The 12,752-nt window shown below is 45.1% G+C and overlaps 1 protein-coding gene across 1 annotated transcript; it reads left to right on the top strand.

The window, feature by feature from the left end:
- Positions 1–5,359: 5,359 nt before the first annotated feature.
- Positions 5,360–7,879, top strand: LOC101769150 (putative B3 domain-containing protein Os04g0347400). Its single transcript, XM_004977831.2, has 6 exons — positions 5,360–5,449; positions 5,553–5,841; positions 6,446–6,528; positions 6,639–6,927; positions 7,011–7,216; positions 7,512–7,879. The coding sequence occupies exons 1-6, from the start codon at positions 5,366–5,368 to the stop codon at positions 7,752–7,754; spliced, it is 1,194 nt and encodes a 397-aa protein (XP_004977888.1). The 5' UTR covers positions 5,360–5,365; the 3' UTR covers positions 7,755–7,879.
- Positions 7,880–12,752: the final 4,873 nt, after the last annotated feature.

The raw sequence follows: 12,752 nt of genomic DNA, 5'->3' as shown, positions 1-12,752 counted from the left end.
TGTGTGGTAGGTGCTAGCGGAGTTGAGCAATTTCTTCCGCCGGCTTTGTGCGAAGGAGTTATCTCGTACCGTGGTTGCAGAAATGGAAACAATGGCGCCTGTGTTGCTCTGTAAGTTGGAGAAGATCTTTCCACCAGGCTTCTTCAATCCAATGCAGCATATGATTCTACACCTTCCGTATGAAGCACGAATGGGGGGGGCCTGTGCAGGGTCGTTGGTTCTATTCAATTGAGAGATGTCAAAAGGTTCTTCGAACTAAATGTAAGAATAAGTGCAAAATTGAAGCATCCATTGCAGAGGCATACATTCTGGAGGAGGTGTCAAACTTCACATCAAAATACTACGCTGACAACCTTCCTAGCGTGCATAATCCACCTCCTCGTTACAATGCCAGCGAAGATGAATTGAGCCTTAGCATTTTCCTAGGGCAACTCGGAAGTGCAAGTGGTGCGACCCGCAAGACCTTGAACCATGAAGAGTGGCGCTCTATCATGCTGTATGTGTTGACCAACCTATCTGAGGTAGAGCCGTACCTGATGTAAGTTCTCAACAAACTTGTTTTGAAGTAGTCACCATTCTCTTGCCTAAACGTATATTTCTCGTTGCTACAGGCAATTTCATCGTCAATTTTGGTGTAAATCAAGGCAACCGTACCCGCACGAAGCTGAGACTCTTCTCAAAGAGGGTGTGGGAAATGGAATGCCCGATTTCATTTCTTGGTTCAAACAGAAGGTACAATCCAATTTCTTCGGACATTCTCGTACATACGATTAATATAACGAACCGCCCTGTTTGAACTTGCAGGGCCGAACCGATGCATCTATGAATGTCGAGTTGAGACAGGTTGCCGATGGCTGTGACTATAGGGTCAGATCGTTTGCTGGTTATGACGTCAACGGATATCGTTTTCACACAACAAGGCACGAGCAGAGTCGGCCCAATCGAAGAACCACAAATACCGGAGTTTTCATGCCAGGCTCTGATGGGGTCGAGTACTATGGAAGAATTGAAGAAATATACGAACTAACTTTTCATGGGTGCAAACCTCTTAATCCAGTTATATTCAAATGCCATTGGTTTGATCCATCTATCGTGAGATGGGCCCCTAATCTTGGGCTAGTCGAAATTCGACAGTCATCCATGTTACCAGGAGACGATGTCTATATTGTGGCTCAACAGGCCACGCAAGTTTATTATTTGTCATACCCGTGCCAAACCGACAGCCATCTTAAGGGTTGGGATGTTGTGTACAAGGTATCGCCACACGGTAAACTACCTGTACCAAACAATGAAGATTACAATATAGACCCCAACACGTACGAAGGAGAGTTATTCTAAGAAGATGGGCTCGAAGGGAGTTTTGTGATAGATTTAACCGCAGCGATCGGAATGGAAGTAGACAACGAAAGGGTTGCTGCAGAGGACGGTGGAGACGAGGTTCAGAATGTGAAGGACTTAGAATTACTTCAACGATTACAATTAGCTAATGACAGTGATGACGACATTCCTCCTTCGGAGCACGGGCTTGACTATATCGACACGCGTGATAGTGATGATGAGACTTATGATCCAGCTAATCCCGATCATGATGATTATTTCTAATACATGTATGAGTCGTACTAATTTAGTTATAATTTATTTATAATTTGCATATCTTTGTAATTATGTTTTGTTTATCTATGCTAATTGGTTTACTCTTTTTAATTGCAGGTCATTGAGCAATGGTGGGCGGTATGAGGAAGCTCATGTCGATTTGCGAGAGACTGGCCGCATCAGGGACTGGTTCAGGATCAGGGTCACGTTCAGGGAGCGGTCGAGGGAGGCGTCGAGGCAGGCCTCGACGTAGGGTTGAGGAGGAGGAGGAGGAGGAGGTGGTGGTCCAGAGACCTCGAGGGAAGGGTAAAGCAGCGAGGCCCCCGTCACCTGAACCTGAGGTGGAGGAGGAGGAGGAGGAGGAGCTACCTTCCGCACACGCCTCTGGGGACGACGAGCAGGAGGAGGTGGAGGAGGAGGAGCAGCAGGAGCAGGAGGGGGACGGGGAGGCAGGGGATGCCCAGTCCAAGATATGGTTGCGAGGTCCCTCATCCCTCCCGAAGCGTCGATACCTGAGCATTTACGCCCGCTGATTAAACCGATTGGGACCAAGTAAGTAACTTTAAATATTCTTAATAATGTTCTTATGTTGAAAGTTACAAAAACTAATAATTTCTATTAATGACTTGTGCAGGAGTTGGATTAAGCTCAGTGGGGGTGACCACAACCGTAAGGCCAACGGGATCCTTAGCCTTTTGTGCAGGGTTCACTTCCCTGGCTTGGTGGTGTACGCCGGACAGCAGCAGCCGGCCTACACGTGGGACCACTACGTCGCCGCCCCCGACGTCCCTGATCGTCAACAGAGGAGATTCCCCAACATAGCGGAGCAGGTTAAGGCCGAGCTGTGGGTAAGTACTCCTCGCACTAAATTGCTCAATACATCACCTACGTTCGACATTCTTGAAATAATAACTGTATACGCGTCTATATGCAGGATTTCTATAGATGCCAGGAGGGATTCGAGGCCAAGTCGAAGACCGTCTGTGATGTAGCCGCCAAGAAGCTCGTGAAGGACATGCATTACGAGGCGCGCATCCAGGCCATCATCGAATTCCACGCTCAATACAGATGGATGAAGGTTAGAAAAGAGGAGGCAAGAACAATGAACCTGACTAAGGACCAATTCATGAGGGTAAGTAAAAAACGTTGATACTTACTATTTAAGATTAATTAGGCTGAATTTCTTTTTCATATGTCACACGCTTGATGCTGTAGGTGCCTCCGTGGTGGTGTAGTGCGCATATCCAGTGCTGGGAGAAGATGGTCGATGTGTGGTTGGAGAACCACCTTGCTTGCCGGCAGCGGCGTTTGCAGATGCCGACTGCACCACACCATCAAGGCAGCCTAAGCCTTGATGAATATAGAGAAAAATGTGTACGCAACTTCAATTCTTTATTCTAACGTTCAATTCAACATAATTCCTAATCATTTTGTATTTTTTGCCGCAGTCGACGTCACATGATGGCCGACCTTGCTCCCAGCTCAAGGTATGGGTCCTCTCCAAAAAGGGCAAGGCGACGGCCGATATCGATTTCAACCCAGATGACCCATCCGAGGCGTACAGCCAACCTAGCATACACAGTCGCGTCAGTGAGTATACAAAGATGGCTAGGGAGGTTCACAGGCCAGACTTCGATCCGAGCTCCGAGGACATTGATGGAGAAATCGTGATGAGGGTGGGAGGAGGCAAGAAGCATGGTCGATATTGGATTGGCGACGGTGTAATCGACACGGCCTCTACTCCCACTCTCTCCCAGATCCGAGCTAGAAGCACGGACTCGAGCCCGGCGATACGACCACGACCCACCACTACATAGTTCCAGATGGAGGCTCTCCAGGTTCTTTCTCTTCCATTCATCGTTTGTTTGTTGTTATACTTTAGCTTTGCATTATAACATTGCAATGAAATATTGTAGGCCCAGGTGGAAGAAGCAAGGAAGAAACAAGAGGAGATGGCGGCGCAGATGGAGGACATGCGGCGGAGGATGGAGGAAGAAAATCAGATGAGGATGGACCAGATGTTCCAGTACATGCAGAATTTTGCTTCGAGCATGGGTCAGTCTTTGCCTCCGCCACCGCCGATGATGTTCCCTCCGCCTCAGCCACCCACGACTACTCCTGTGAGTCACTTGACACATTGTGCTTAAGATTCAATACTTTAATTTTGACAACTTTAGATGTTAGCTCAGAATGTCCTATCCTATGTGCAGAATCAATCGGCGGCTTCAAATAATGAAGATCAAGATTTGTCGCAGTGGTCTCCTTGGCCTCCACGGAACTAGACTTGGTTGTGAACTTGGTTGAAACTAAACTGTGACTTGAACTTGGATTTATGGATTGTTTCGTGCTTATGTTGAATTATGCCTATGATGTTTATGAATAATATTTCTAATGGTGGTTGTGAATTATGCATGTGATTGTTTATTACAAATGCCTGTGATGATGTGTATTGTGAATTGAGAGGGGTCCGTTATACGTGACAAAACAGAAAAAAAGGGGGGTTCTGGGCACTTTGCCGAGTGTTTTGGCTTTAACACTCGGCAAAGGTGGCAGTTGCAGCACCAGGCGCCAGTTTGCCAAGTGTTAAAGCCAAAACACTCGGCAAACAACGCACCTTTGCCGAGTGTCAGGGCCAGGGCACTCGGCAAAGTGGCCGAGTTTGCCGTGTGTTGACACTCGGCAAACACCACAGCTTTGTCGTGTGCTGACACTCGGCATATGGGCCGTGTTTGCCGTGTGTTGGCACTCGGCAAAGTGCTAGTGTTTGCCGAGTGCCTACCGTCTGGCACTCGACAAACCCGCCGTTACCCTCGACGCCGTCAACGCCCATTTCGCCGAGTATATCTTTTCGCCGAGTGTTTTTTTGGCCGTCGACAAAATGTTTGCCGAGTGCTCGAGTTTTGACACTCGGGAAAGTAGTGTTTGCCGACACAAAATTTGCCATGTGCTATTTGCTGAGTGTAACACTCGGCAAAGCCTTTGCCGAGTGTTATTGGGTCTTCGCCGAGTGCCTGTGGCACTCGGCAAATTGTGTGTTTCCCGTAGTGTAGTCGAAAATTAGGAAAGTACTCATTGTAATAAGAGTAGAACTCTTCTAGGCGTATCCGACTAGTATTCTTGTAACCAATCGACCTGTAAACTTACCCCGGCAATATAAGGCGAGACAGCGACCTCCTCCAAAGCAATTCAATCCAACCAACACACAGTACGTAAGGTACGCAATCTAGCGGTCCGAATCTATTTAAATCGTGTGTCTGCGTTTACCTTCGAGTTCCTAGTCCACTAACCAAAATACTACCTCGGGCACTCCTGTCGGTAGGTTGCCGGGTCTAAACAGCGACAGCGAGGAGTCATGTTGTTTAGTTTTTTAATAGCAGTTGTGAATAATAAGAGTCTATTTTAGCTATTCCTCCTCTCAGCTAAACTAATCCTACCAACTCCGAAAATAATTAAATGAACAATTGCAGTGACTGATTTTATTTGAGAATAAATTTTGAATATTTGGATATCTTATATTTTAGAATAGACGGAGACATGGACTACTATGCGATCTATTCTTGACATAAATAACCTGATAGTTAGCATTTTAACTTTACTATTGGAGTTGTTCTTAGATATGGGATACCTTCGCTGTTGATGAGTAATAATAACCTAATTAAAGAAGGCAACGAACCGTCGCTCCGTGATCCTCTGCTTTACTCGAAGGCGATCAAGGCCACCCGCAGTTCCGCACAGTACTGTCGCTTGGTCTTCCACGGCATCTACCGTCGCCATGCCTTCATCGCGAAGCAACGCCGGCGCGCGCGCCGTGGCCAAGCAGCTCAAGGTGCTGGTGCCTCCGTCCTTCCACAAGATGGTAAGCACAGCCTCCCTCGATCGCCGCCCTCGAGCTCACTCAGGCGCCGACCCTTCACCTGACGGACGGTCTACTGAACTCACTGATTCTCGGCCGCGTGCAGCGCATTTCCGACGAGCTCGCCGGGTGCTTCGACGCCGGCGGCGGCGTGGGCGAAGGGGCGCCGGGGGGGACGGCCCTCGTGGTCAGCCCGTTCGGCAAGGTGTGGCGCGTGGAGGTCGGCCGCGACGGCGACGGCGCGTTCCTGGGCCGCGGGTGGGCGGGATTCTTGGCGGCGCACGGCGTCGGCGTCGGATGGTTCGTCGTGCTCCGCCACGAGGGCGGCGGCGCGCTCACCTTCAAGGCGTTCGACACCAGCTTTTGCATCAAGGAGTTCGCCGCTCCAGCTGCAGGTGAACATAACATTTCTGTTTTCGGCTTTTTTTTAATTCGTAATAATCAGCTCCGGCACGTAAGGATTCTTACTTCCAGATTACAAGATTATGCTAGTTTCGGTACTTTTTTTTTGATCAGCTGAGGACTGAAAAGATTACTTTCAGATTCCAAGATTTGAGTGCAGAAATTGTAGTCCATTTGATATCTTTCTCGGACGAATTGAAACATTGATCTCATATTAAATTAGGATAGGGAAGTATATGCCTGTAGGAAAATATTTGGTTGGGAAGTAGATCATAAATCTACCTCAATAAGGGATTAGAAATGTCTGGTGGCGCATAAGGTTGAAAAATGGCATTAGAGCCTATCATTAAGAAATTATTATCATACACTTTTTCCCCGGTATATTACACTTTGTGAAGGGTAGAATACTTTCCTTTGAAATTCATACAAATGTTCTGTGGAATTCAGGGTTATAAATGGTCCCTTAAATTACAGTTGAACTGGTCATCATGTATAGCGTATTTATGTATCTTGTTTATTGGCTACTTTATTGTTAATAATTATCAAATACTATGATTTTCAATTTGTACTGATATTTATAGCTCACATTTTCTTCAGTTATGGCATCCAGAAGCAGGAAAGGGGTTTCTTGTAAGCCACAGTTCATCAGGATTATTTACCCCAATTTCACAGAGAAGATGGTCTGCAAACTCTTCCAGATACTATGTTTTGCTCAAACTAGACATCTCCTTAAATGTTTAGACTTGAGATGTATCATTAACAGTTTCTACTTTCATATATGTCATTACAGATAATCCCTGCTAGGTTTGTGAAACGTTATGTCACTGAAGAGTACCTGAACAGCCGAACAGCTGTCATTTTCAGCCCCCTTGGCAAATTTTGGCAGATTGAACTTGAGAACGATCAATCAGGAATGTTCTTCGCAGGTGGCTGGTCACAGTTTCTGGAGTTTCATGGAATATCCAAAGGTGACATTTTGCTCTTGAGATATGAAGGGAACATGGTTTTCAAATTCAAAGCATTCGGGCTCAGTGGATGCCAGAAAGATTTCAAGAACAAGGATGCTGGAATTAACCAAAGTGAGAAAAAGAATTGATTTTTTTTTATTACTGACTCTATTGACATATATGAACATCTGCTTATGTCTTCTCCACATTGACAGATATTGAAATGCAACAAGAATCACCTTCTCCCATCAGGAAACGTAAAGACAATGATGAGAAATCAAGCAGTGAAAAAAACAAGACGCCAAAAAGTTCAGTGACTTTCTTGAACGCGAAACCGTCACTGAAGAAACCTGACTATCAGATTGAACCATCATCTTGGATAAGGAAAGAGATCACCACCTCCATGCTAGAGTGCCTTCTAGTAAGCTCAATTTTCAGTCTGCTTGACCACTTCTCTCTTTTATTATTTAATTATATTGACGCTTTATCACATTGCCTCTTTTATGATATAATGTATAGACCATACACCTCGAATCCTATATCTTTTATATTCTTCTTCCTTCTATCTATAATCCCTCTTTTATCCACATCCCTGAAGCTTCGCTTCACAAACTAGAATCTGGTTCATTCCAATAAACAAACTAGAATCTAGTTCATTCCATATGATATAATGTTGATGCTTAATGAAATCAGTTGTTGCATCACAATGCTTGCAGTCATTGCCGATGAAGTTCTGCCGCAGGATTGGGTTCCAGAATACTTGCACAATCACACTAAAGACGGAAATGGACAGCACCAGGTCATGGAAGGTTCATGGAGTCGCATACAAGAATTACTGCTGCATTCGAGGAGATGGCTGGAAGAGCTTCTGCCACGAGAACAGGCTCAAGACAGGCGACCTGTGCACCTTCAACATCATCGAGACCACGCTGTGGCATGTAGAGATCATACGCCACTAAGCTACGGCTAGATAGTATGTCAGCGACCGTGTCACTTGGTGTTACTCTTCTTATTATGGAAGGTGCAAGTTTGTCATCAGCAAATTGGCTTGGCCTGTTGAGTGATTGGCTTCAACACTTCTGTCTACTGATGTCCTAGATACTTGCATTTGCATGTTTCAGAACTACTTGCTTAATTGTATGAAACTAGCGCATATCAATACACCTCCTTGTGTTGGGTTATGCATATATACACTACCGGAAACCTTAAATTTACCGAGTGTTTTTTTTGCCGAGTGTTTTTTTTCGGACAATCGGCAAACAAGCTCTTTGCCGAGTGCCGGGCTAAGAACACTCGGCAAACGATGGACTTTGCCGAGTGTCAAAAAAACACTCGGCAAAGAGTGGGGTTTGCCGAATGTTTTTTTTGACACTCAGCAAAATAATAATTTTTTTCCTCTTTCCATCTTGAAATTTTTTCTACGCCCCACATACAACATGTGGTACTCCATGTTAAAGTTTGGTATATTTTTGAATTTTTTTGCTATATTTATTTAATTAATTGCATTTCAAGAAAATTTTTGGTATAAGTCAAATTTGAACCGCAAGTGATTCAAATTATAGAATAAAATGAGTAGAAAAATGATATTCATGTTATTTGGCCCAATTTGGGGTCTGACCCGTGAAATGAAAAGAAATTTTGAACATCTTGTTCTGGAAACACGACCACGAACGTGCGACAGTGGTATTTTTAAATTGTAAAAAAAATAAGCAAAGTCTAAAAATCATGAGATTTGTCATGATGTGATGATATCATACGTGGAGGCTGTGGAAAAAAAATTAAGAAGGTTTTGCACATTTCATCACGTACGATGTTTACAAACCGAAGCATTTCAGAAGAAGAATAGTAACGTTGAGAAGTATTGGATAAGATTTGGAGTCAAAATGACGGTCGAATTTTGATTTGACTACAAAACTTTTGTATAGTTAATAGAGAATATATATTATTTCATGTGAACTTTTGACAATTTTTTGAAACTGTTGGATAATTTTTATTTTTTTTAAATAGCTTTGCCCAGTGTCCTAGGTTAGGCACTCGACAAAGCAACCCTTCACCGAGTGTCATACCTAGGACACTCGGCGATTTTTTTTCCCAACCGCGTAGGACTTAGTCACCGACCAGCACCGCACCCAGCCCCCTCGTCTTCATTCCTCCGCCACCCCCACCCGTCCCCCACCTTCCTCTCTCTCTGTCACCGCCGCCCACCGCCAGCCCCTGCCGCCGCTCTCCCTCTCCTTCCCTGGCTCCCTCCCCTTCGGATCTGGGGCGGGCTAGGGGCGATGCGGGCCATGGGCGGCACAGGCCACGGAGCCGTCCAGGAGCTCTGGGAGATGTCGGCAGCGGCTCCGGGTGGTGTCAGCGGCGGGCTTCCAGTAGCGGTGGTGGCGGGGGCTGGTGGCGCAGCGGCGGCGATGTTGGTGGATGGCGGCAGGCTTCGTGGCGTGGCGGCGGGAGGCAAGGGTGGCGGCCTGGTGGCAGCGGGGTTCGTGGCCTGGCGGCGGGAGGCAAGGGTGGCGGCGGCCAACGGCAGTGGTGGCGGCCGGCGGTGGCGCTAGCTTGTTTTTTTATTTTTTCCAAAAAATCATTGCCGAGTGTTTTTTGCCACTCGGCAAAGCCTTTGCCGAGTGCCCGACGTTCGACACTCGACAAATCCACTGTTTGCCGAGGGAAACTTCGCCGAGTTGTGTTCGCCGAGTGTTACACTCGGCAAACTGTTTGCCGAGTGTTTTTGAGCCTTCACCAAGTGCTTCGGGCACTCGGCAAACTTACTGTTTCCGGTAGTGATACCCACTCCTGGTTGCGGACAAATGTGGGGACCCTCTGGAGTACCAGCAACCAGATGGCAATAAGCCAAGTTTCAGTTCAATTAATCTTAAAATGATCTTTACCTATTGCCTTTTCCTATTATTTGTATTTTTACTATAGAACGAAACACCTGTTCCAAACAATCGCAAATATAAGTCTATTAATTTGGACTTGGACACGTGAACTATATTGCCCATCAATCATTGCTAGAGTGAAGATGAGTGCCTCCGCTACGTGTATGGAAAGTACACTTTCATGTCAGCACATTTCTATGGAAAGTACACTTTATGTTAGTACATGTTATATCAGTACACATTCAGGTGACTGTACCTTCGCCTTTTTATGTGCTTGTGTTAAGGCTCATTTGTATGGAAATCCTTTTTTGGGGAATTTCTATATGCAAAAGTCCAGTAACTTTCGCATGTTTTGAACTTTTTTTTCACACATGCAATTGTTTATACTCTGATTCAAAACACATATCGTTTAGCTATTGACGGTCTACGGGTGAACTTTTAACCAATATTTTAAAAACAAATATAACATTTTAAACGATCTTTTTTGTTTGTTTTTATGTGTACACCATCTTTTCTATGTCATGTATTGGTCATGTGTATATTTTATGTAATATTATTGTGATATGATGTGTCCTCAGAAGAGAATATATATGAAGCTAGAAATATATTTATTATTAGAAACATAATACTTGATAAGAATTTTCATTAATTTTCCTTAAAAGTATAAGCAATATTTGTTGCTTTCCAAAAAGGAGCTAGGGCCCGAACTCCTAGAGGTGTTGAAGTCTAAATTCAACCCTAAGGCCTCCTTAGTGACAAGTTTCGTGGGATAGTTTTCAAGCTACACCATTCAAATCATTTTTTTTGGTGAGTGATGAAATCATACCTTCAATGCTTAGCTTTATATCAAGATTTTATAGGCAAGTCATCATAGCCTATTATGGTGCACATGATTGGACCAAATGAGATAAAATGAAACTTTGTAAATCTCAACGACAATTTCAATACTTTTCATGCCTTAGAAATAATGTACGTGTAGTTTCATTACCATGAAACCCATACTTTTCCCTCCTCATAAATATCTTATGATATTATCATATTTACTTATGTGACATGTCATCTTGTGACACGTCATTTAATAAGGATGAAACCCTTGAAAACATGAACCTCACCCAAAACAAGAGATGCCTACTTAAGTTCGTAACCCATGTATCACCGTGGACCCCACCCAAAGCAAAGAGGTGCCCAGCAGCAGCACCTTCCAGTTTCGGCCACTTCATTCAGAGTTGGATGCAGCCTTCGAGGCTCCACTCCATTCTAACTTACGTGGCTCATCTACTTCACTGCAATGGGCAATGGTAGTTACATTATGTCGTGACTGACATAGTCATAAAAACTTTGTTTCAATACGTTGCTTGTTAGAGTACTTTATCTTAAAATTATTCATGTGTCTGAACTACATCAATTATACCATACAATTTAGAGGTATTTATTTTTTTATCGATAAAAAGGAAAGTGACGCAGCATATATTAGAGTTCGAAAAGAGGGAGTAAAAAGCATCTCCAGCGGTCCCTAATAAAGAAAGATAAAGAGGGAAAGATAAAGGAAGACTGTTGGAGCATTATTTTCTTATCCACTCTTTGGATTGGGAAAGAAAGACTGCTGGAGGTGCTCTAAAGAGATTTATATTGAAGAAAAATTGAGTATAAATTATTTCCGAAACTTAAAACGCTTGGATATGAAGAGGTTATCGTCAAGTCAAAACTCACCGGTTGGTATGATACTTTTACAAACAATAAAATAAAAATTTTACATTGATATATTGCACCCTTTTGTGTGACTCAAAGTAACAATTTTAGTAGCGTACGTATCGAAGCATCACTAAATAGCCGAATGTTGACCGGTTGGGTACCCAACACCAAGCAGCCGCAGCAGTAGTCACTCCTCGCTACCACCTTCGAGCAAACTCCCCGGCCGGCCATGGCTTCGTCCGGGCCCGGCAAACAAGGCACCGCCACGGCGAAGAAGCACCTACGGGTGCTGCTGCCATTTTCCCGCGAAGCTCTGGTTAGTGCCGCCGACGCTACCGCCGCCGCGCTCGAATGCCGGCGCGCAACTTACTGACCTTCCGGCTGATCTTGCCCTTTCTTTCCAGCGCATCCCCGACGAGCTCGCCGGGGAAATCGGCGCGGCGGAGGCCCTCGTCGTCGGCCCGGCCGGCGGCAAGGTCAAGTTCTGGTCCGTCGAGGTCGGGAAGGACGGCGACGGCGCGTTCCTGGGCCGCGGGTGGCCGGAGTTCGCGGAGGCCTGCGGCGTCGGCACCGGGTGGCTCCTCGTCCTCCGCCACCGCGGCCGCGGCGTGCTATCCGCCAAGGCGTTCGACGCCACCTGCTGCTTCAGGGAGCTCGGCGCTCCAGCTCCACCTGCGAAAGATCCCCCAATTTCTCATTGGTCTCCATGCATGTCTCAGAAATTAATTAGAGGCTAACATTTTCTGTGGTAATTTTACCCTTTTCTTCTCTTTGTAATGTTGGTGATCTTCTTGGATTCTGAAAAAGATCTAATTGATTTAGTATTTTTTGGTAACTCATATATTCTCTTCAGGTGAAGCAACGGCAAGCAGCAAAGGTTCCACCCATAAGCCACAGTTCATCAGAGTGCTTCCAAAAGATTTCATGGAAAAGATGGTGCGCATATCGTTGTTGACTTTGCTTTCACTTGTTGTAATGACCTGACTTCTCTTCTCTCTATGTGTTCTTGCAGCTGATACCTGCTAAGTTTGTGGAACAGCATATCCCCATGGAGCTACTTGATAATCGTACGGCCATCGTTTTTGGCCCCTCTGGCAAAGTTTACAGCATTAAACTCAAAATGGGTTGGGCGGGCGTGTTCTTCGCAGGTGGTTGGTCACAGTTTCTCAAGTTTCATGACATTACTGAAGCTAATGCTCTGCTGCTACGGTATGAGGGAAACATGGTGTTTACACTCAAAGTGTATGGGCCAAATGGATACCAGAGAGAGTTCAACCACAAGGAAAACAGAGGTCGACAAAGTGAGCAAAATATAACTATGTCTATGGTTTTCTTTTTAAGCTGTTAGCAATGGATGTGAATGAGTTAAATTAAATACTGAAGTGC

This window comes from Setaria italica, chromosome VII (assembly GCF_000263155.2).
Source record: "Setaria italica strain Yugu1 chromosome VII, Setaria_italica_v2.0, whole genome shotgun sequence".
Classification (NCBI taxonomy): Eukaryota; Viridiplantae; Streptophyta; class Magnoliopsida; order Poales; family Poaceae; genus Setaria; species Setaria italica.
The sequence above is the reverse complement of the archived record's forward strand: the minus strand, read 5'-3'. Positions and strand labels throughout refer to the sequence as shown.

Coding starts and splice junctions, on each gene's coding strand:
- LOC101769150 (XM_004977831.2), top strand. CDS start 5,366: ATGCCTTCATCGCGAAGCAACGCCGGCGCGCGCGCCGTGGCCAAGCAG. Junction 5,842..6,445: donor GTTCGCCGCTCCAGCTGCAG/GTGAACATAACA, acceptor CATTTTCTTCAG/TTATGGCATCCAGAAGCAGG. Junction 6,928..7,010: donor GGATGCTGGAATTAACCAAA/GTGAGAAAAAGA, acceptor CCACATTGACAG/ATATTGAAATGCAACAAGAA.